Here is a 22,585-nt window from a genome sequence, read left to right as displayed (position 1 = left end):
GCTCGCCTCCGCCCGAGCTCACCACCCACCGCACTGACCTCCGCCTCGCCCCCTCCCCCCTTCCCGCCTCGCCACCGTACACTCGCCCAGACATATCGCTCGCTCTCCACATCCCCGGCCCAAGCCACACTATGGGGAGGAGAGCCCTGATCCATGGCGCTCAACCGCCCGTAGGACTCCACTGCCCGACATCGCAGTGTGCGACCACCGGTGACTTCAAGATCTGAGAGGGGGTCGAGAGCATTGGGGTCCGCGGCACATGCGACGAGTCAGGGGAGGTGGAGTTCTTCGTCTGGTTCATTGTGTGGGGAAAGTGCGGGTTGACGAAATGAAAAGCTTAAGGACGTGTTTGCAAAAACACCTCTCCGACGCTTTTTCCGGATCCGAGGGAGTACATTTTATCCATGTATGCCTACCTTTATAAAGGGAATCCAAAATTCGTTACCATCAACTCAATATGGTTAATTAAACTCTAATGCATTTTATATAATCATAATTGCTAGTTCTCTTTACATCTTGATTCGTGCCGGTCATGAGTTGTAAAATAAGTTGCAACTAAATTTTAATAATATCACCTGACTGAGAACGAAATTAGTTTTCAGTCAACTGAAAAATAGTCACACCCATAATTTTTTTAAAGCACCATACCATAGGTGCCTAAACTTTCCCGGTCGCAAGAAACACTCCAGTCTTCCGGTTCCACGTACATGGGAATGGAACCGCCGCCACTACACGGCTGTTTATTATACTAGCATGCTCTACATATCTGGTGATTACATTTACTTATTTGGGCGCTCTCCGTGGTTCCGAATATCCTCGAAGAGTCTGCCAAGCGCACAGTAGGAGGACCCTCCCTTCTCGACGGCCTTCCTGCACACGGCCTTCAATTCCGTGGCAGTCTCCCTCGCCTTCCTCCCGTCGTCGGAGTCGCCGTCCATGAGCACCTTCACGGCTCGTTCCAGCTCGGACGCCTCAACGAAGTTGTTCCTCTTCCTGTCCACCTTCATGGGCACGGCCGCGCCCATGTAGGCGACCAGCGTGAACGCGTTGAGGTGCTGCTCGGCGTAGAGCGGCCACGGCACCATCGGCACCCCGAACCACAGGCTCTCCAGGGTGGAGTTCCAGCCGCAGTGCGTCACGAAGCCCCCCACGGCGGCGTGGGCGAGTATCTCCTTCTGCGGCGCCTTGGTTGGCCACACCAGGCCCTTCTCCTTCGTCCTCTCCAAGAACCCCTCCGGCAGCAGCTCCCCGAGGTTCGCGTCCGAGGGCTGTCGCGTGCCGGCTGCCGGCGGGCCACGCAGCACCCACAGGAACCGGTGCCCGCTGCGCTCCAGCCCGTGGGCTACCTCGTGCGCCTGCGCCGCCGTGAAGAAGCCGCCACTGCCGAAACAGAGGAGCACGACGGACGCCGGCGGCTGCGCGTCGAGCCACCTCACGCTCTCATGGGGCTGCTCCGCTGGCGGGCTCAAGGAGAGCACGGGGCCTATTGGGTAGACCGCCGGTGCAGCGACTCCACCCGTGCACCGCCCGTCGGCGATGGCGGCAAGAAGGCTGTCCTCCAGCTCGGTTGCCGTGTTGATGATGACGCCGTCGAAGTCCATGAAACGCCTGCCGTGGTACACGAACCATGTGTAGTTCGGATTCTTCTTGTCCATCACCGGATTCGGGAGGGACGACGGCGGCACCGGCGGCAGCCCAGGCACGTCCACCATGCCTTCCATCTCCTCGAACTCGACGGTGACCTCCTCGTGGAGCGCCGGCAAGCGCAAGAGGAGCGCGTAGAAGGCGGCGCCAGCGGTGCAGTACATGTAGGCCCGCACGGCGAGCTCGCGGCACACGTCGACCAGCGTCGTGCAGAAGAAGTCGACGACGAGCGCGGCCACCGGGCACGTCAAGGAGGAGATGGCCGCCTTCACATGGTCCGCGTGGAGCTGCACATATCGGGAAACGAACTCCTCGATGCCCACGAAGTCCGTCGGGGGCACGACGGCGGGGAGGTGGTGGAAGCGAATGGCCAGGCCGGAAGCCTCCTCCCGGCGTATGTGGCCGGCGACCTCGGTCCTGTTATCCTCCGTCGGAGCCTGCATCACGAGCACCGTGAGCGACAGGGCGCCGTCGCTGCGTGCAAGCAGCCGCTTGCCGGCGTCGAGCATGGACATCAGGTGGCCGGCGCCCCAGACGGGCAACAGCACGACCGTCGGGGTTGCCATGGGTGGCTGTCGAGTAGGAGTCGTCGGGCTTGGGATCAAATTAGCGTGGAAGAGCCAGTGGCTGAAATTGCTCGGTTGTTGGTGGCTTTTGGAACTCTTTAGTGGCTCACAGCTCGCCGCGTGCATCCGACCGAACACGGAGGTGGGCGGCGCACCGGGACTACTCGTTATTCACTCCGACAGAGCTATAACACGTCCACGTGTGTGTGATTCGTACACTCTGCTACTGCATTAAATTGAAAATTGAATTTGTTGCTCGATAGGCAGGCCCGACATACTTTAATTTCATGGCCGATAACTGTAAAAAAAAATCCACATGGGCTACCCTTTCCATTACTGCGAATAGTGGAAACACTAAGTCTTTTTGCAACTCGCAAAACACACCTACAAAGAAGGGAACGGGAAAGAGGCAGTAGCGGAGCCAGAACTTCAAAACTGTGTAGTCAGTTTAATGTTGTGTAGTCACATACATGTATTTCTATAAAATTTTCATTATTTTCTGTTCTATTTATGCTTCTATACCTTAAAAATGGTGTAGTCAGCTGACTACACAGCTTGTACGTGGCTCCGCCACTGGAAAGAGGCCGCCTCGCACCACCAGAAAACCCGATGATAGATAATCGATATGAATATCCACTACAGGAAAAACTAATGACACTAACGCAAACTCTAACAAGAAGTTTGGCACGTTCAAGCAACAAAAACAGAGACAGTTTTAGTAACATAACAGGCTGTAACAACTAAGATCATGGAGCTTGAATCATCACGACAGCAGACGACACTAGGGTGAAACTTGTATGTCGTCATCTCTTCCACAAAACTCTTTTGCCAAGTCAGACGTCCTGCCCATCAGCTGCCTCGCCCACATCTTGATCTGCAGAGCATCATCTTCTTTGTACAAACCTGTCCATTAATTCAAAAAAGTATGTGGTGACCCGGCATACCACTACATGGTGTAGTATGCAAGTCTGATATAACACCAATGAAACACCGTTCCACTAGCATTATATCGCTCAGAGTGGTACAACAGAAACATATGCGGGTCCAAGGTATGTCTATAGAATTACAACAATGACTCTGTTACATAAGATCATCACAACCTCCTACTTTACAATGAGGTAAAACTGCAGATAACTCCAGAAGAACGACTCGTAGTCTAATCCTATCACGAACTCTCTTTGTAGAGTATTTAACTAGCTAAAGAGGCTATGAATAGATTCTACCTAAATAGGAGCTAGGTTTAGGAAACTAGTTCATTTCTATTGCTAAGCTAGGTTTTATCCCCTTTGGATGTGGTGTTCACTCTTCTGACAGGTTCCTGTTCCTTGAAGTAGTTGTTGACTCCTCGGTCTTCGAGTTGTACTGTAGATCCTCCTTCGATGCCTCCATATCTAAGCAGGGGATTTAAGAGTGGGATGAGTACGAGCGTACTCAACAAGTTCATTATAGGAAAGATGTGTTTAATGCACTAGCTACGGCATTAGACCAGAAAGTCTAATACCAATGCAAGTTTTCATAACCATTTCTTCAAAAGGTTGCTTTTATTCAGAAGAACTATGTCCGTCAGCCTTCACCGGTTTACTAGAACTTCATGGAGTTCCTTTCCGCTGTTCGCAGTTCCATATCCCGAAACAGGGAGTGACAGGTCACGGTTCTTTACACTCTGCAGAGGTGTGTTGCTTTACCCATAAGAGATCTTAACCTTGGTGCCAACCGAGTCTAGTTCTCGTCCACACTTCCTTTGGTGTGAGGCCCGGTATAAGGTCTAGCCAATCATGTTCCTCCGCTACCTCGAACACCCACCCTTTGTTGCATGCCCCGACCCTGGGTCCACGTGTAGGATAACGTTGCATAGAAAACAAAAAATTTCCTACCGCGAACACGCAATCCAAGCCAAGATGCAATCTAGAAGACGGTAGCAACGAGGGGTTTATCGAGTCTCACCCTTGAAGAGATTCCAAAGCCTACAAGAGTAGGCTCTTGTTGCTGCGGTAGACGTTCACTTGCCGCTTGCAAAAGCGCGTAGAAGATCTTGATCACGATCGCTTCCGGCGCCACGAACGGGCAGCACCTCCGTACTCGGTCACACGTTCGGTTGTTGATGAAGACGACGTCCACCTCCCCGTTCCAGCGGGCAGCGGAAGTAGTAGCTCCTCTTGAATCCGACAGCACGACGGCGTGGTGTTGGTGGTGGTGGAGAAATCCGGCGGAGCTTCGCTAAGCGTGCGGGAAGTAGAGGAGCGGGGCGGCTAAGGTTTGGGAGGGGGTGGCCGGCCACTCTAAGGGGATCGGCCAGGCTGTGGTCTTGGGGTGGCCGGCCCCCTCCCCTTGGCCCCTCATTATATAGGTGGATCCCCAAGAGTTGGTCTCCAAGTCTTCGAATAAGACCCGAACCAAAAACCTTCCATATGGTGGGGAAACCTAGCCAAGCTAGGACTCCCACTAGAGGTGGGAGTTCCACCTCCCATATGGGGGTGGCTGCCTCTGGGGAGTCCACTTGGGACTCCTCCCCCACTAGGGCTGGCCGGCCATGGAGGTGGAGTCCCATGTGGACTCCACCTTCCTTGGTGGTTTCTTCCGGACTTTTCTAGAACCTTCTAGAACCTTCCATAGAACCTTCCGCGTCAATTTTATTCACATAAAATGACATCCTATATATGAATCTTATTCTCCGGACCCTTCCTAACTCCTCGTGATGTCCGGGATCTCATCCGGGACTCCGAACAAATATTCGAACTCCATTCCATATTCAAGTTCTACCATTTCAACATCCAACTTTAAGTGTGTCACCCTACGGTTCGCGAACTATGCGGACATGGTTGAGTACTCACTCCGACCAATAACCAATAGCGGGATCTGGAGATCCATAATGGCTCCCACATATTCAACGATGACTTTAGTGATCGAATGAACCATTCACATACGATACCAATTCCCTTTGTCACGCGATATTTTACTTGTCCGAGGTTTGATCTTCGGTATCACTCTATACCTTGTTCAACCTCGTCTCCTGACAAGTACTCTTTACTCGTACCGTGGTATGTGGTCTCTTATGAACTTATTCATATGCTTGCAAGACATTAGACGACATTCCACCGAGAGGGCCCAGAGTATATCTATCCGTCATCGGGATGGACAAATCCCACTGTTGATCCATATGCCTCAACTCATACTTTCCGGATACTTAATCCCACCTTTATAACCACCCATTTACGCAGTGGCGTTTGATGTAATCAAAGTACCTTTCCGGTATAAGTGATTTACATGATCTCATGGTCATAAGGACTAGGTAACTATGTATCAAAAGCTTATAGCAAATAACTTAATGACGAGATCTTATGCTACGCTTAATTGGGTGTGTCCATTACATCATTCATATAATGATATAACCTTGTTATTAATAACATCCAATGTTCATGATTATGAAACTAATCATCCATTAATCAACAAGCTAGTTTAAGAGGCATACTAGGGACTTCTTGTTGTCTACATATCACACATGTACTAATGTTTCGGTTAATACAATTATAGCATGATATATAAACATTTATCATAAACATAAAGATATAAATAATAACCACTTTATTATTGCCTCTAGGGCATATCTCCTTCAGTCTCCCACTTGCACTAGAGTCAATAATCTAGTTTACATTTGTAAAGATATAACACCTTGGCCTTCCGGTGCTTTATCATGTTTTGCTCACGGGAGAGGTTTTAGTCAACGGATCTGACATGTTCAGAAACGTATGTATTTTGTAATTCATTTGCGTTTCAACGCATCACTCATTTCCAAATGAGTCGGCATTAAATATGTTTGATCTTCTGGTGGAACCTTAATTCCGCGGTCTGAAATATGTCACTAATATTGTCACACACAATATAGCTTCAAAGTTCTGACACTATCGGAACTACACCAAGTTCTCAAAGAACTTCTTGACTTAACATCCTTTGTCATTGTCAAAACAATGACATACTCTGCCTTCTTTTGTAGAATCCGTCACAATATTTAGAACTCTTCTAAATCTAGCATAGACAACTTCTAGCTCATTGTGCTACCTTTTAAACAACACTTAGTCTAATTTGAGATTTGAGATTCTATTTTTATATGTGACAAAACAAATATCGGTGTAATCACATTACATCGATTTGTTTGTCATTTCTCCATACAAAACTATATATATATATATCCTTGGTTCTTCTAAAGTACTCAAGGATACTCTTACTGTCGTTTAATGATCATCTCATGAATCATTCTGGTATATGCTCATAAAATTTTAGCGCACAGGACATCTGATTGTGTACATATTATTCGTGATCCATAATCACTCATGTGTTTTTACTCATTGAGTATCAGATACACTCAAGTCTTGTTAAAACTTCACATGACAAGAACATTTTCTTAATATTTCTATACTGAACTATTTCAATATCCATTCTATGTAGTTTGACTTAAACTTATTTTGTGTTTCAATCTATCTTCATAGATCTTGACACTAGATATGTTTCAGTCCATATCCTTTCATTGAAATTAATTTCTCAATGAAACCTTTTTAATCAAGTATATAATTACATCATTTATAACCAACTATATGTCACCTACATAAAGTGTAATAAATGTGTCTTAGCGCTCCCACTTAATTTCTTGCAAATGCAAGCCTCTTCATCGTCTCTGATGAAATCATAAACTCTTTGACTATTTCATCTGGTGAAGATTCAAACTCCGTGATAGTCACTTCATCAAATTGAAGTTTGTATACCTATCTAATATTCCACGGACCAGCAAAACTCTTGGTTGTATCTTGTATACACCTTTAATACATACTGTTAAGTAATGTATTTTGCCATCCTACTAGAATAATCCATATAGACTATAAGCATTTCTACGGAAGATCTAATCTTATCGTAGTCAACTCTTTGAACTTTGTCGTAAACAATTTTTCGACAAGTCGAGCTTCTTCAAGGATATTTCATCCAAGTCTATAGATCCATTTACTTTCAAAAAGTATTCATCTATTATGGATTTCATGGCGCATGGCCATTTTAACGGAGTCAGGGCCCATCATAACTTCTTTGTTTGTAGTTGGTTTATCATTGTTCAAAAACAATTCTTTGTCCACAAATCATTTATTTGATCACAAAGTAAACCATACCTACAAGGTTCAATATGTACTTCGATCTCCATGACTAAAACACTTTGTAGTCATGGGAGCCATGATCGTTGTGGCCGCTTCCGAAACTAATTCCGATGCTGCGCTACACTGATCATTATGCTCAGGTTCATAAACCTTATCAAATTATATTGTCCTCCCACTCAAATACTTTATTAGAAACAATTTCTCGGAAATAAGAAACATTGACAAACACTTTTGTCTTTGTCTCGTGGGAAGAATTCCCAATCAAATCTCTGGGATAACCAACAAAGACATTCATCCGATTTTGGTTGTAAACTTATTTACTTATGCTATGCATACCAAAATTTAAGAAAAGACTATCAGGTTTCTTACCTATGCCATAACTCGTATGGTGTCATTTCAACGGATCATGATGATGCTCTATTTAGTGTAAAAGCGGTAGTCACTAAAGCATAATCCACACAAAAATATAATGGCGTCATAATATTTTATCTCATCATTAATCCAACAAGATTTGGATACATCTCTCGGATACTATATCATCATTATGATGCTCCAAGAAATGTGAGTTGTAGAACAATTTCACGACTCTCTTAGATGTTCGCTAAAACTCGTAATTCAAATATTTTCACCATGGTCCAATCATAGATATTTGATTTTTCTATTACGATGATTTCCACTTCATGCTGAAATTTATTTGAATCCATTCAAATGTTTCAAACTTCTTCCTTATTGAATATATCCACATATATATACTCAATTCATTGTTGAAAGTTTTCATGAAGTAGAAGAATCTCCCGCACACAATTATGTCCAGTGAACCACATACATCCTTATGTATTTTTCCACTAAGTTAGTTGCCCGTTCAACTTTTGGCCTATGAACGGTATTTAAATCATTCCCTTTAGAAAAGATTTGCAAGCGCCAAACGATTCAAAAATCAAATGACTCCAAAAATCCATTTGCATGGAGTTCCTTCATGCGTTCCTTTCTAACATGACCTAAATGGCGGTTCCACAAATAAGTGGAATTCAAATCATTTGCCTTATGGCATTTTAGCGTCAGTGTTATGTATGTGTGTTTCACCATTAAGATTTATAATAACTTATCCATCGTACATGGAGTAATGTCATAATTTGAACAACTCATTGTTTTCATTTGACCAGAGCAAAATAACAATTATTAAGTTCTTTATTATAAATTCTAAGGGCTAGATAGAATGCCAACGACGAACATAATAACACTTTATTTTTGTTCCAGACGTGAATTCTTATCATATTCCTTGTCAGTCACTTAGGCCATTGTATTCTTGTATTGCGTTATTTTGTATGACACTTCATACCAACCAATATGGTACAAATACCCAAGAATTTCATTGTGACCTAACTAGGAATACAACCATAACATGTATATCATTTATATACACCTGAGCTAGACTTTCTAGTCTTTTCTTTCTTTTTGCCAAAATATCTTTTGCAGTTTCTCTTTTAGCTTTCCTCATTATTCAGAAAAACACTTTAACATTATTAACTTCTAGGTTTGTTGGTCAAATACCAATAACCTTGAGGTTCTTACTTTGAAGTTGATCATCATATGACAAGTGTTCTAGATTTCACTTATTAGTAACTTTGTAATATGATGAACAATTTCACTCATATTTTTATCCATCAATTCATGACAACTTTTTGAGACCATGTCTGTACATGCTAGGCTCATAAAGTTTAACCTTAGTATTCGCATGTGCAAATCTGGCTTGCACCCGTTGTATGCACACGTAGAATCTATCACACCCGATCATCACGTGATGCTTCGAAACGACGAGTCTTAGCAACGGTGCATACTAAGGATAATAATTTCATGGATATGCGAATATTGTTAGTGCCTCAATAGTTGGAGGATTGGGACGCCTTGCATCTTCAACCTTCATACATTCCCATAAAACTTATGAGTTTATGTAGTCTCACCAAATTATATTCTATCATCTTGTAATAAGGTCTTAGATATCACATATATCTCATACCTTGATTATTTCTGAAAACTAAATTTTCAGCTCCTTACTTTTCAAACAGATTTGAAACGAAGACAAGATAACTTTAGGTACTAATTGAAACCATAGCTCTTTGAATCAACAATGTGAGGTTTACTAAAAGTTTGCAATAGGACTTAATCAATTCTTGATTCTTAACAATACGGTACCAATCCGTAAAGTTTCTTGTCAGATTTTAACAGTATTTCTATCTCAATTACAAGACTAGCGCATAGTAGTAAACGGATGCCAAAACTACAAAATTAATTCAAAATACTACTCAGACTAAGTTTATGATAATTAGTTCATGTTTTAATCTAATTACTAATGAACTCCCACTTAATACAACATCCCTCATAGTTGTTAAGTGGTACACGATCCAAATTCACTACACCAAAACCGATCATCACGTGAGATGATGTAGCTTCAATGGTGAACATCAACATGTTGATCATATCATCCATATGACTCGTGTTCAACCTTTCGGTTTCCGTTGTCCCGAGGCCATGTCTGTACATGCTAGGCTCGTCAAGCAAACCCAAGTATTCCGCGTGTGCAACATTGCTTACACCCGTTGTATGTGAACGTTGAGTCTATCACATCCGATCATCACGAGATGCTTCGAAACGACGAACTGTACAACGGTGCATACGAGGGGAGAACACTTTATTATCTTGATATTAATGTGAGGGATCATCTTATAATGCTACCGTCGCGATCTAAGCAAAATAAGATGCATAAAGGATTACATCACATGCAGTTCATATGTGATATGATATGGCCCTTTTGTCTTTGCGCCTTTGATCTTCATCTCCAAAGCACGGACATGATCTCCATCATCTTCGGGCATGATCTCCATCATCGTCGGCGTAGCGTCAAAGTCAATGGCGCCGTCTTCATGATTGTTCTCCATGTAGCAACTATTACAACTACTTTGAAATACTACTCAACATGAAATTTAAAGACAACCATAAGGCTCCTGCCGGTTGCCACAATACAATAATGATCATCTCATACATATTCATCATCATATCATGGCCATATCACATCACCAAACCCTGCAAAAACAAGTTAGACGTCTCTAATTTGGTTTGCATATTTTACGTGGTTTAGGGTTTTCGAGAGAGATCTAATCTACCTACGAACATGAACCACAACGTTGATACTAATGTTGTCAATAGAAGAGTAAATTGAATCTTCACTATAGTAGGAGAGACAGACACCCGCAAAGCCTCTTATGCAATACAAGTTGCATGTCGAACGAGGAACAAGTCTCATGAACGCGGTCATGTAAAGTTAGTCCGAGCCGCTTCATCCCACTATGCCACAAAGATGCAAAGTACTCAAACTAAAGATAACAAGAGCATCAACGCCCACAAACCATTGTGTTCTACTCGTGCAACCATCTATGCATAGACACGGCTCTGATACCACTGTAGGATAACGTTGCATAGAAAACAAAAAATTTCCTACCGCGAACACGCAATCCAAGCCAAGATGCAATCTAGAAGACGATAGCAACGAGGGGTTTATCGAGTCTCACCCTTGAAGAGATTCCAAAGCCTACAAGAGTAGGCTCTTGTTGCTGCGGTAGACGTTCACTTGCCGCTTGCAAAAGCGCGTAGAAGATCTTGATCACGATCGCTTCCGGTGCCACGAACGGGCAGCACCTCCGTACTCGGTCACACGTTCGGTTGTTGATGAAGACGACGTCCACCTCCCCGTTCCAGCGGGCAGCGGAAGTAGTAGCTCCTCTTGAATCCGACAGCACGACGGCGTGGTGTTGGTGGTGGTGGAGAAATCCGGCGGAGCTTCGCTAAGCGTGCGGGAAGTAGAGGAGCGGGGCGGCTAGGGTTTGGGAGGGGGTGGCCGGCCACTCTAAGGGGGTCGGCCAGGCTGTGGTCTTGGGGTGGCCGGCCCCCTCCCCTTGGCCCCTCATTATATAGGTGGATCCCCAAGAGTTGGTCTCCAAGTCTTCGAATAAGACCCGAACCAAAAACCTTCCATATGGTGGGGAAACCTAGCCAAGCTAGGACTCCCACTAGAGGTGGGAGTTCCACCTCCCATATGGGGGGGTGGCCGGCCCCCTAAGGGGGAGTCCACTTGGGACTCCTCCCCCACTAGGGCTGGCCGGCCATGGAGGTGGAGTCCCATGTGGACTCCACCTTCCTTGGTGGTTTCTTCCGGACTTTTCTAGAACCTTCTAGAACCTTCCATAGAACCTTCCGCGTCAATTTTATTCACATAAAATGACATCCTATATATGAATCTTATTCTCCGGACCATTCCGTAACTCCTCGTGATGTCCGGGATCTCATCCGGGACTCCGAACAAATATTCGAACTCCATTCCATATTCAAGTTCTACCATTTCAACATCCAACTTTAAGTGTGTCACCCTACGGTTCGCGAACTATGCGGACATGGTTGAGTACTCACTCCGACCAATAACCAATAGCGGGATCTGGAGATCCATAATGGCTCCCACATATTCAACGATGACTTTAGTGATTGAATGAACCATTCACATACGATACCAATTCCCTTTGTCACGCGATATTTTACTTGTCCGAGGTTTGATCTTCGGTATCACTCTATACCTTGTTCAACCTCGTCTCCTGACAAGTACTCTTTACTCGTACCGTGGTATGTGGTCTCTTATGAACTTATTCATATGCTTGCAAGACATTAGACGACATTCCACCGAGAGGGCCCAGAGTATATCTATCCGTCATCGGGATGGACAAATCCCACTGTTGATCCATATGCCTCAACTCATACTTTCCGGATACTTAATCCCACCTTTATAACCACCCATTTACGCAGTGGCGTTTGATGTAATCAAAGTACCTTTCCGGTATAAGTGATTTACATGATCTCATGGTCATAAGGACTAGGTAACTATGTATCGAAAGCTTATAGCAAATAACTTAATGACGAGATCTTATGCTACGCTTAATTGGGTGTGTCCATTACATCATTCATATAATGATATAACCTTGTTATTAATAACATCCAATGTTCATGATTATGAAACTAATCATCCATTAATCAACAAGCTAGTTTAAGAGGCATACTAGGGACTTCTTGTTGTCTACATATCACACATGTACTAATGTTTCGGTTAATACAATTATAGCATGATATATAAACATTTATCATAAACATAAAGATATAAATAATAACCACTTTATTATTGCCTCTAGGGCATATCTCCTTCACCACGCTGGTCCCATTATTCCCGTAATTTCAGGGTGGACCCCGACCACGACGACAGTGCTGGGCTCTACCATACACTCCTACGCCGGTAGCTGCAACCCATCATAGACCGCATTACCGTGGGGAATTAGAATGGGATCCCCACCCTCCGGTTGTTCCGCAAGACACAACTGCTACGGCAAGCAATGCTTTACCGTGGGGAATTAGAATGGGATCCCCACCCTCCCATTGTTCACAGATACAAGCTGCGGTAAGCGCATCCGTTGATGAACGAGAGGTGGAAACACTTTTGACTACTCCGTCCCACTCCGGATCTTATGGTTAACACGGGTATTACGGCACAAGAATCATCAAGACATTTGTTGTTTAATCCTAGATGGATATAAACCCTTGCAATGGAACCTCCACCATATCAACACAATCCATGGTTCCATTGCCCACCACATAGTCATATTCATAGTTATGAAAGTAGTGGTTTTGGTTTTTATGCAATAGTGATAACCATAGTACTTTGCAAGTAATTTGATAGAAATACTCAAATGACATGAGCAAGTGATGAACTTGCCTTTCTTGACTGCAAGATTATGCAGGCAAGGTCTTCGATACGCAATAACTCCAAATTCTGAAATAGCATCATCGTCCGGTAAGGACGATGTTTAAAAGATTGGCAAGGATGCAATAATGCATAAGTATGAGATGCAATCGTTCTAAACGTGACCTAACCCCGATGATTTAGGATCAGTGAGTTGTAATGATTGGTTTAGGGTGTGTTGCACTTTTAGAGTGATTTACAAACAAGGTTCTTATTCAGGGTTGTGTTGTTTTAGAATTATAAGCAGGTGGAAAAATGAATAGTAACAATCATACACAACCAGGAATAGTAGCTGTATAATAAGTAAAGAGCAGTTGTTAATTTTAAGTCCTATAATGTGTGGTTGATGATTACTTATTATATAATTCAAAAGAATAACTTTTGAAGAACATGTTCTTTAATAAAGAACAAGTATGATAATTAGAGTTGTGGAGTTCTATGGTTTAATCTGGTTTCATCTAGTTTCTGGAGTAAGTATCGGATGAATCCCAATAATGTTGGATTCATCGACACCAAGGGCTTGTAAGGTTGAGTTAAGCCTAGGCATCCTAAGCAATTATTCATACAAGATTGCTATCAAGGTGGTATATATTAGTGGTAATGGATAGCTAGGGTTTATAGGTCCTGTGAGACAAGGTTGATGACTACTTCCTATTTTCTTCAAAAGAATAACTTTTGAAGAACATACTTCTTAAATAATAAGAAGTATCTCAATTAGGTTTAAGGTTGTCTAGGTTTTGCTATTGGATTTACTAAGTAAGAAATAGTTGACTCCTAAGTGGGATGACATACTCCTGATTGGTGAGTAGGTCTTTGTTTTCCCTTACTACCAAAAACTGCAATACTGGTACTTGGTAAGGTACTTACCATGGAAATGGTCGTGATGGTTTATTTCCCTAAGAATGGATTAGACTCATTTAGTCCATCCAATCATGGTTTATAGTTGATACCTATAACTATTTTGTTTTTTTTTTAGGTTCCATGAAAGGAATCTTTCAAATAGACTTTAATTTTGGTATAGTCAATCTTCTTCAGTCTTTGGTCTTCTTGAGCTATATTTGGTCTTCGGTATTTCCTTCATCCAACTTCATTAACCTTAGTTTCCTTTGGAAGTTCTAACTTAGCTTCCATTTTGTTGAGGACTACTTCACATACTATCTCTAGATTTTAACATAGCTACTCTAAACTCCTAACTATTAGAGTATAGCTCCTATACTTCCAAGTGTTTCTATCCTAAGACTATGGTCATGATGTGCTTGGCACACTTCCCATGGTTGTGGAACATAATTCTTACTTATTGTTTAGCACTTGGCTTCTTATTGTACTTCTCCTAAATATTTATGATGTTCTAGTCCATCACCTAATGATTCTCAGGTGAATCATCTGTGATTACTATCTCTACCAGTGAAGTAGACATAGATTATTCCTATCACTTTTCCTTATTTCCCATGATTGACTCATCATGGTCTATACTATTTCCTATAATTTATTTGTATCACTTACTATCAATTGTTTCACAAGTTTGGATGAATTTGAATTACCAACTAATTGTCTTCATATACACCTTCTAATCGGATATTTTAGTTATCTTTATCACTTGATATTACTCCTATTACTGGTCTGGATATCTCTTACTTAACTATAACAAGTGTTGGTACACATCTTCCAATAGGATATCTTCCTTATGATTGTGTCCTCTCTTTAGACTATCATGTGTTGTATACCAATTATGGTCTACTCATCTATTGTTTTAAGGACTTAATGGTATGCTACATACTTGGGATTAGCTAACTAACCTCACTTAGGAAGGATAGGTAAGAAGGGTTGACTCAAGTGTGTCAGGATTATTCTCAAGTGAATACCCATCTCAAGTCATAAGAAGTATTTGGTTTGACTAAGACAACTTCCTATAGACACTACCAATCCTATAGGTCTCCTTTAAAGGGTTTTAATCCTAGGGTCAAAGCATTTGCTCTGATACCAACTGTGGTGACCCGGCATACCACTGCATGGTGTAGTATGCAAGTCTGATATAACACCAATGAAACACCGTTCCACTAGCATTATATCGCTCAGAGTGGTACAACAGAAACATATGCGGGTCCAAGGTATGTCTATAGAATTACAACAATGACTCTGTTACATAAGATCATCACAGCCTCCTACTTTACAATGAGGTAAAACTGCAGATAACTCCAGAAGAATGACTCGTAGTCTAATCCTATCACGAACTCTCTTTGTAGAGTATTTAACTAGCTAAAGAGGCTATGAATAGATTCTAGCTAAATAGGAGCTAGGTTTAGGAAACTAGTTCCTTTCTATTGCTAAGCTAGGTTTTATCCCCGTTGGATGTGGTGTTGACTCTTCTGACAGGTTCCTGTTCCTTGAAGTAGTTGTTGACTCCTCGGTCTTCGAGTTGTACTGTAGATCCTCCTTCGATGCCTCCATATCTAAGCAGGGGATTTAAGAGTGGGATGAGTACGAGCGTACTCAACAAGTTCATTATAGGAAAGAGGTGTTTAATGCACTAGCTACGACATTAGACCAGAAATTCTAATACCAATGCAAGTTTTCATAACCATTTCTTCAAAAGGTTGCTTTTATTCAGAAGAACTATGTCCGTCAGCCTTCACCGGTTTACTAGAACTTCATGGAGTTCCTTTCCGGCCGCGTTCGCAGTTCCATATCCCGGAACAGGGAGTGACAGGTCACGGTTCTTTACACTCTGCAGAGGTGTGTTGCTTTACCCATAAGAGATCTTAACCTTGGTGCCAACCGAGTCTAGTTCTCGTCCACACTTCCTTTGGTGTGAGGCCCGGTATAAGGTCTAGCCAATCATGTTCCTCGGCTACCTCGAACACCCACCCTTTGTTGCATGCCCCGACCCTGGGTCCACGCCGGTCCCATTATTCCCGTAATTTCAGGGTGGACCCCGACCACGACGACAGTGCTGGGCTCTACCATACACTCCTACGCCGGTAGCTGCAACCCATCATAGACCGCATTACCGTGGGGAATTAGAATGGGATCCCCACCCTCCGGTTGTTCCGCAAGACACAACTGCTACGGCAAGCAATGCTTTACCGTGGGGAATTAGAATGGGATCCCCACCCTCCGGTTGTTCCGCCAGATACAACTGCTACGGTAAGCGCATCCGTTGATGAACGAGAGGTGGAAACACTTTTGACTACTCCGTCCCACTCCGGATCTTATGGTTAACACGGGTATTACGGCACAAGAATCACTGGCGACATTTGTTGTTTAATCCTAGATGGATATAAACCCTTGCAATGGAACCTCCACCATATCAACACAATCCATGGTTCCATTGCCCACCACATAGTCATATTCATAGTTATGAAAGTAGTGGTTTTGGTTTTTATGCAATAGTGATAACCATAGTACTTTGCAAGTAATTTGATAGAAATACTCAAATGACATGAGCAAGTGATGAACTTGCCTTTCTTGACTGCAAGATTATGCAGGCAAGGTCTTCGATACGCGATAACTCCAAATTCTGAAATAGCATCATCGTCCGGTAAGGACGATGTTTAAAAGATTGGCAAGGATGCAATAATGCATAAGTATGAGATGCAATCGTTCTAAACGTGACCTAACCCCGATGATTTAGGATCAGTGAGTTGTAATGATTGGTTTAGGGTGTGTTGCACTTTTAGAGTGATTTACAAACAAGGTTCTTATTCAGGGTTGTGTTGTTTTAGAATTATAAGCAGGTGGAAAAATGAATAGTAACAATCATACACAACCAGGAATAGTAGCTGTATAATAAGTAAAGAGCAGTTGTTAATTTTAAGTCCTATAATGCGTGGTTGATGATTACTTATTATATAATTCAAAAGAATAACTTTTGAAGAACATGTTCTTTAATAAAGAACAAGTATGATAATTAGAGTTGTGGAGTTCTATGGTTTAATCTGGTTTCATCTAGTTTCTGGAGTAAGTATCGGATGAATCCCAATAATGTTGGATTCATCGACACCAAGGGCTTGTAAGGTTGAGTTAAGCCTAGGCATCCTAAGCAATTATTCATACAAGATTGCTATCAAGGTGGTATATATTAGTGGTAATGGATAGCTAGGGTTTATAGGTCCTGTGAGACAAGGTTGATGACTACTTCCTATTTTCTTCAAAAGAATAACTTTTGAAGAACATACTTCTTAAATAATAAGAAGTATCTCAATTAGGTTTAAGGTTGTCTAGGTTTTACTATTGGATTTACTAAGTAAGAAATAGTTGACTCCTAAGTGGGATGATAAATAATTATCTTACACTAATAGGGTTTAGTGGAGTATGGTTAGGTAATGCAAGATAATAAGCATGGTTTCTATTTGGGTTTATCACAATGGTGTGATGCTAAGCATGGATGAATAAGGATGATGGTCTTGACAGTAGAAGCTAAGGTTTAAACTTGGTTTAACCCCACTTGATTATCTAGGTCTGATAAGATGAACACATGGAATACTACATGGCTAGTGATAGGGTTCTATATTTTATGTGGGCATAGGCATGTCTTTAGTTGTTACTATGGAGCTATGAATGAAAGAAGATACCATGATCACATGCTCTATCCTAGGGTTTAGGTTAGAAGTAATTTAGGTTTCATATTGATTATTGGAGCTAGGGTTTGGTGCATAATTGAATTAGGGTTTTAGGGTTCCACATGAAATGATGGGGTGTGATATCATTCAATATGGAATTAGGGCTTGCTATTTACCATATAGCCCTATGATTAATAACTTCAATTTAAAGTTGAAGTTATTAGTAACTTTTAAATAAAATAATATTGAATTTGGCATTTTATTCTTTTTAATCAATTAATAATAAAGGTAATTATTAATCAGGGTTTAAATCTCTCTAATAATGATTAAATGAGATAGCAAATAAAGAAAAATAGTTTTCATGTTTTCTTTATTTGCTTACTGGTTTTATTAATTTTATCAATGTTTTTCTTAATTTCTGAATTTTAATTGTATTTAGAATTAGAATTAAAGGCTTAAATAACAAGTATAAAATAATTGAATTTTTATTAAAAATAAAAATTTAGTTTTATATTTTTATTGGATAGAGTTTTCTTTTCTAAGAATTTTAATGTATCATTTATACTTTTCTGAGCTATTTTGAATTTTATATGAATTTGTGAAGTTACAGCAATTTTCTGGATTTAAATTTAAACAGAATCTACTAAATGTACCCGGTGACTCTACCCACACAGTCACCGACTGGTGGGCCTTAGCCACGCTGGCTGCCACATGGTGCCGAGGTGGCAACCATGGGCTTCACCGGCGGGCAGTGGCGAGGGTCGCCGACGGTGTGGTGCTCCCCCGGACAAACTAACGACACCATAAGGTTTAGCGCGTCGAGGCGAACCTACTGGTACTAACGCCGCCCCGAATTGGTCGCCGGAGCTCGCTCGCCGACGAGGCCGAGCGGCGGTCTTAGCAGGCTACCGTGGCGGTCACGATTGAGGGCGAAATTGAAGAGGGTAGGGGGTGCTTGAGCACCAGTGGCTCACCCTGAGCAGGATGCGCGTGACGGCGAGGCCAGGGGATGGCTGGTTCGCCGGAATCTTCTGCTCCGGCCGTCGGAGAAGATGAAGTCGACGACGGTGCTCCGGGAGGCTATGGCTCGATTCCCTATGCAGGAGGAGCAAGTCGAGGGTGGTGAAGATGATAGCGACCACGCCGGGGCTCGGGGAGGTCCTATTCGACGGCGATGGCCGGAGTCTGCGAGGCTAGGGTTTCGGCATCGAGAATTTGGGACAGAGGAGGAAGAAACGAGCAGCTCTGATTCGTCCAGGGTTTTATACCGCACGGTGGAGCACGCCACGCCACACCATCGAGCAAGGGCAGGCCGCCAGCGAGAGGGAGAAAGGGAACACGGCGTCGCGGTGGCCTCAATGCACGGAGGGGATGAGGACGAGCTCGTCCTCGAGTTTTTTGTGATGAAGGGGTATTGGGCTACGAAGTGGTGCTGGGCCATGGGCTACTGTTGGGCTCGGTGGCTTGTGGTGCTGGGCTGCTCGGCCAGGTAAGTATTTCCCTCATTTTTTTCTCTGTTTTTATTTTTCTTATTGTATATTTTCTATTTTAACTCAAATTTGAATTCAATTCTATTTGCAGATATTTTTAATTATGCTAATCCATTCAAGATTTAGTATACTGACTATTGTTTGTCTATTTTATTTGAATTCATATCTTATATTAGATTATTTGCATATTTGTGAACTTATTCAAAATAACCTTTAAATATAAACTTATATTTTTATTTTAATTCACTTTCTATTATGCAATCAATTCTGTTTAGAATTATGAGAGTGGGTACTTTCATCTCAAAGTATTTTAGAGATTGTTATTATGTCTTGGTTTCCATTTGAGGAATTAATCACTTACATATTATTTTATGTGAGCAATATTTTATTAGGGCTTTATGATTTCTATTACAACCCGTTTGTAAAGTTAATGTTATTATTATCTTTGAAAGGATCTAGGGTAGGTATTGTTCCATCATGGTTGTGCTTGGTTACCAAAATAAATAGTTGATCACTACATATATGGTTTTAATTATGGGACTTAGCATTGGTTAATCTTAGGTTCATAATTGAAACATAAGATGTAGTTTGTGAGCACTTTCTAGGGTTCTAATGAGGTTCACCTAATGGCATGTGGTTTGGAACTCAAATGTGCACTAGGTTTATATTTGTGGTCACTCCAATGATTCACCAACTAGGTTTTATTCTCCCTATCCATTATGAGGTGGTTACTTGCTTAATATTTCATGTGCTTCTCTAATTACTAAGGATTTGAGGATTGGTTTTATCTTTTACCAATTAACTTCTTTTATTATCCTCAATTAATCATTGAAGTAACTACATTGGTTATAGTTCTTTTTATACTTAACTTTGGTCATATGGATGGATGGTTTCTCACCATATTAAGTATGGAGTTTTACTCTAAAGTTTTCTTATGTGCTTATATCTTCTACTTCAAGGTCTTAGGGTTTATGATCACTACACAATTTATAATGATCAAGGTTTGGCTTCCTAAGTTATCTCCCAAGAATTAGGTTTTTCACTCCTCAAGAACTTGGATTATAATCTAGGGTTCTACTCAAGGAATGCTGATGTGATTAGCTAAATATAAAGTTTTCCTAAGAATTCTACCTTGCTATCTTCTGTAGCTTGTTCTTCAGGAATTCTGATAAACCTGCATCTTGTGGCATGCCTCCACCTCCTAGCTGCTTCATCTTGATCCTAACTATCTCTATGGGATGTCTCAATGTGTTGGTTTTCTTGCATCATGGTGTAAGATGATGGAATGAATGGAGTGTGAGGCTCCTTTTATAGGCTTGGACATGCTCTAGTGTCATGACACATAGGTGGATGACTCTTGCTTTGATTTTATGAGTAAGGTGCTTGGGTGTCATGCTCTTATCCATAGTAATCCTTTAAGCATGAGGTGGCATTGCTTAGGATGCAAGCTATGTAGATATTTTCATCCTATGTGGCATGGTATTATCCTCCCATATGATTTGTTTTTGGATGGCCAAGTGGCTTTTGTTACTAAATGTCTTATGGATGATCTTATGCTTATGGTTGAGTTACTATATCATATGTGGTTGTATTTATATTATAAGTGGGATCAAAATGTCAAGAATAAGAATTATACCCCAATTTTGAATGATGATTTTGATTTCACCAAGGCATGATCATATAAGTTTCAAAGTACACATAGTTTATTTTATTCAAATAGTTTGAACTATAATTCGTAATGTAAACGAATTTAGTTTTGTAATATTCCACCTATTTAATAAGTTATGATTAAAATCAAAATGTGTGGCTTTTATGCACTTAAGTCCTTGTGTTTTACCATATATGGCAATTAGTTTTAAAGTGAATTTAATTATACCTGAAGGTAGTTGCTTAACTTTTAAGTGTTTATAATTTAGAGTTTTCTCCTTATCTCTTTGATGGTTATATACCTCTCCCATCTCTAGGGTTTAATGATAAGCTTTTGTTGGTGTTAAGTTCAAAGGTGTGGTTCAAGAAACACCATGGTATGATCTTGAATAAGATCAAGTAGTTGATCCTTAATTAATATTTTCTTGTGTTGGTTTTAATTCCATTTGATCTAACCCCTTAGATCAAATCATCTTTTCCCAAAACAAGGTTTTAACAAAGTCACATTGAGGTTTATAGAACTTGACTTGATGAGCTACTTCAATTCCACCAAGGTCAAGTGAAACTTCGCCATCGTGGACTGTTTTACTTTAAAGCGCGAAAATTCCCTGGATTTTCTATGCATGAATGCAATGCACACATCTATTTACTCTATTTTTGTAACCCCAATACCTGGGATATTACAAAGTACAAATAGTGAAGATCACTGATATAGGGGATATGAGAACAAAACCATCGGAGGTTATCTTATTCCTGGTATTCCAAATGGCCCAGAAAATGGCAGTAGTCAATAGAGAAAAACCTTTTTATCCCCAAGCATGAAAGCATATAACAATGCCAGACTTTGCCAATGATTACAGGGGAAACTATTGGCACCAACACAAGTACCAATAGTCCCCAAATCACCTTAGCAACGGAACGGGAAAAGAATAAACGATATGCATTCTTAAAATCACTACAAAAGGAACATCTAGAAGAGCCAGTCCACTTTGTCTTTTCTAGGCTGTCTCTAGTTAGTAACATCATAGCCAAACTGCCACAAGAAAAACTTAATCTTCAAAGGCAATGAGACAAATTCATAATAATATGTTTTGAGGTTTTAGTATAAATTTAACTAATTTAAATTAAAATGTTAATATTCATTATAGATCAGACGGAGTAAGTAATTCGAAAATTACAAGTGCAAGGAGACAAATTTCCTATGCCTGTTCCGCTTTTAATTCATTTTCCATGCACTAAAAATAAGGAAAATTTGAGCCACAAGTCTAAGAAATGCGAACTGTCAGAGGACCGCATTCGAGGGTGATAGAAGAATGTGATAACTAGAGTGAGGAGATGTTTGGTTCATAACCACATTTTGTCAAGCCAAAGTTTGGCAATTTGGCATGTACTTAAACACTATCGTACTTCATTGTTTCTCAGATCCACTTGTCATACAATGTTCTTTGGCAAACTTCTGGCACATTTTTGTGGCAGCCACACTTGCCAAATTTAGACTTGGAAAATTATGGCTAAGAAGCAAACATGCCCTGAATGCAATGATCGCACAAGTCACCAGTATTTAGAACTAAAAGGGACCATGAAGAAAAAAATCTTGCGTTGCGACTGAACACACGTTTCATAAATCATACTCTTCTGGATAAAAAATATATTTCAGGGTGGCACTAATTTTTATTAAAAAGGGAAAACAAAATAAAAACTCAGAAATCAA

The 22,585-nt window shown here is 41.4% G+C and overlaps 1 protein-coding gene across 1 annotated transcript; it reads right to left on the bottom strand.

The window, feature by feature from the left end:
* Window positions 1-580: 580 nt before the first annotated feature.
* On the bottom strand, window positions 581-2,330 carry LOC127297345 (malvidin galactosylase UGT88C3). The gene has a single exon (XM_051327655.2). It carries the CDS (start codon window positions 2,208-2,210, stop codon window positions 780-782), a length of 1,431 nt encoding a protein of 476 aa, XP_051183615.2. The 5' UTR covers window positions 2,211-2,330; the 3' UTR covers window positions 581-779.
* Window positions 2,331-22,585: the final 20,255 nt, after the last annotated feature.

Source organism: Lolium perenne, chromosome 4, assembly GCF_019359855.2.
Source record: "Lolium perenne isolate Kyuss_39 chromosome 4, Kyuss_2.0, whole genome shotgun sequence".
Taxonomy (NCBI): Eukaryota; Viridiplantae; Streptophyta; class Magnoliopsida; order Poales; family Poaceae; genus Lolium; species Lolium perenne.
Note: the sequence above shows the minus strand (reverse complement) of the source record. Positions and strands in the feature narration are given on the sequence as shown.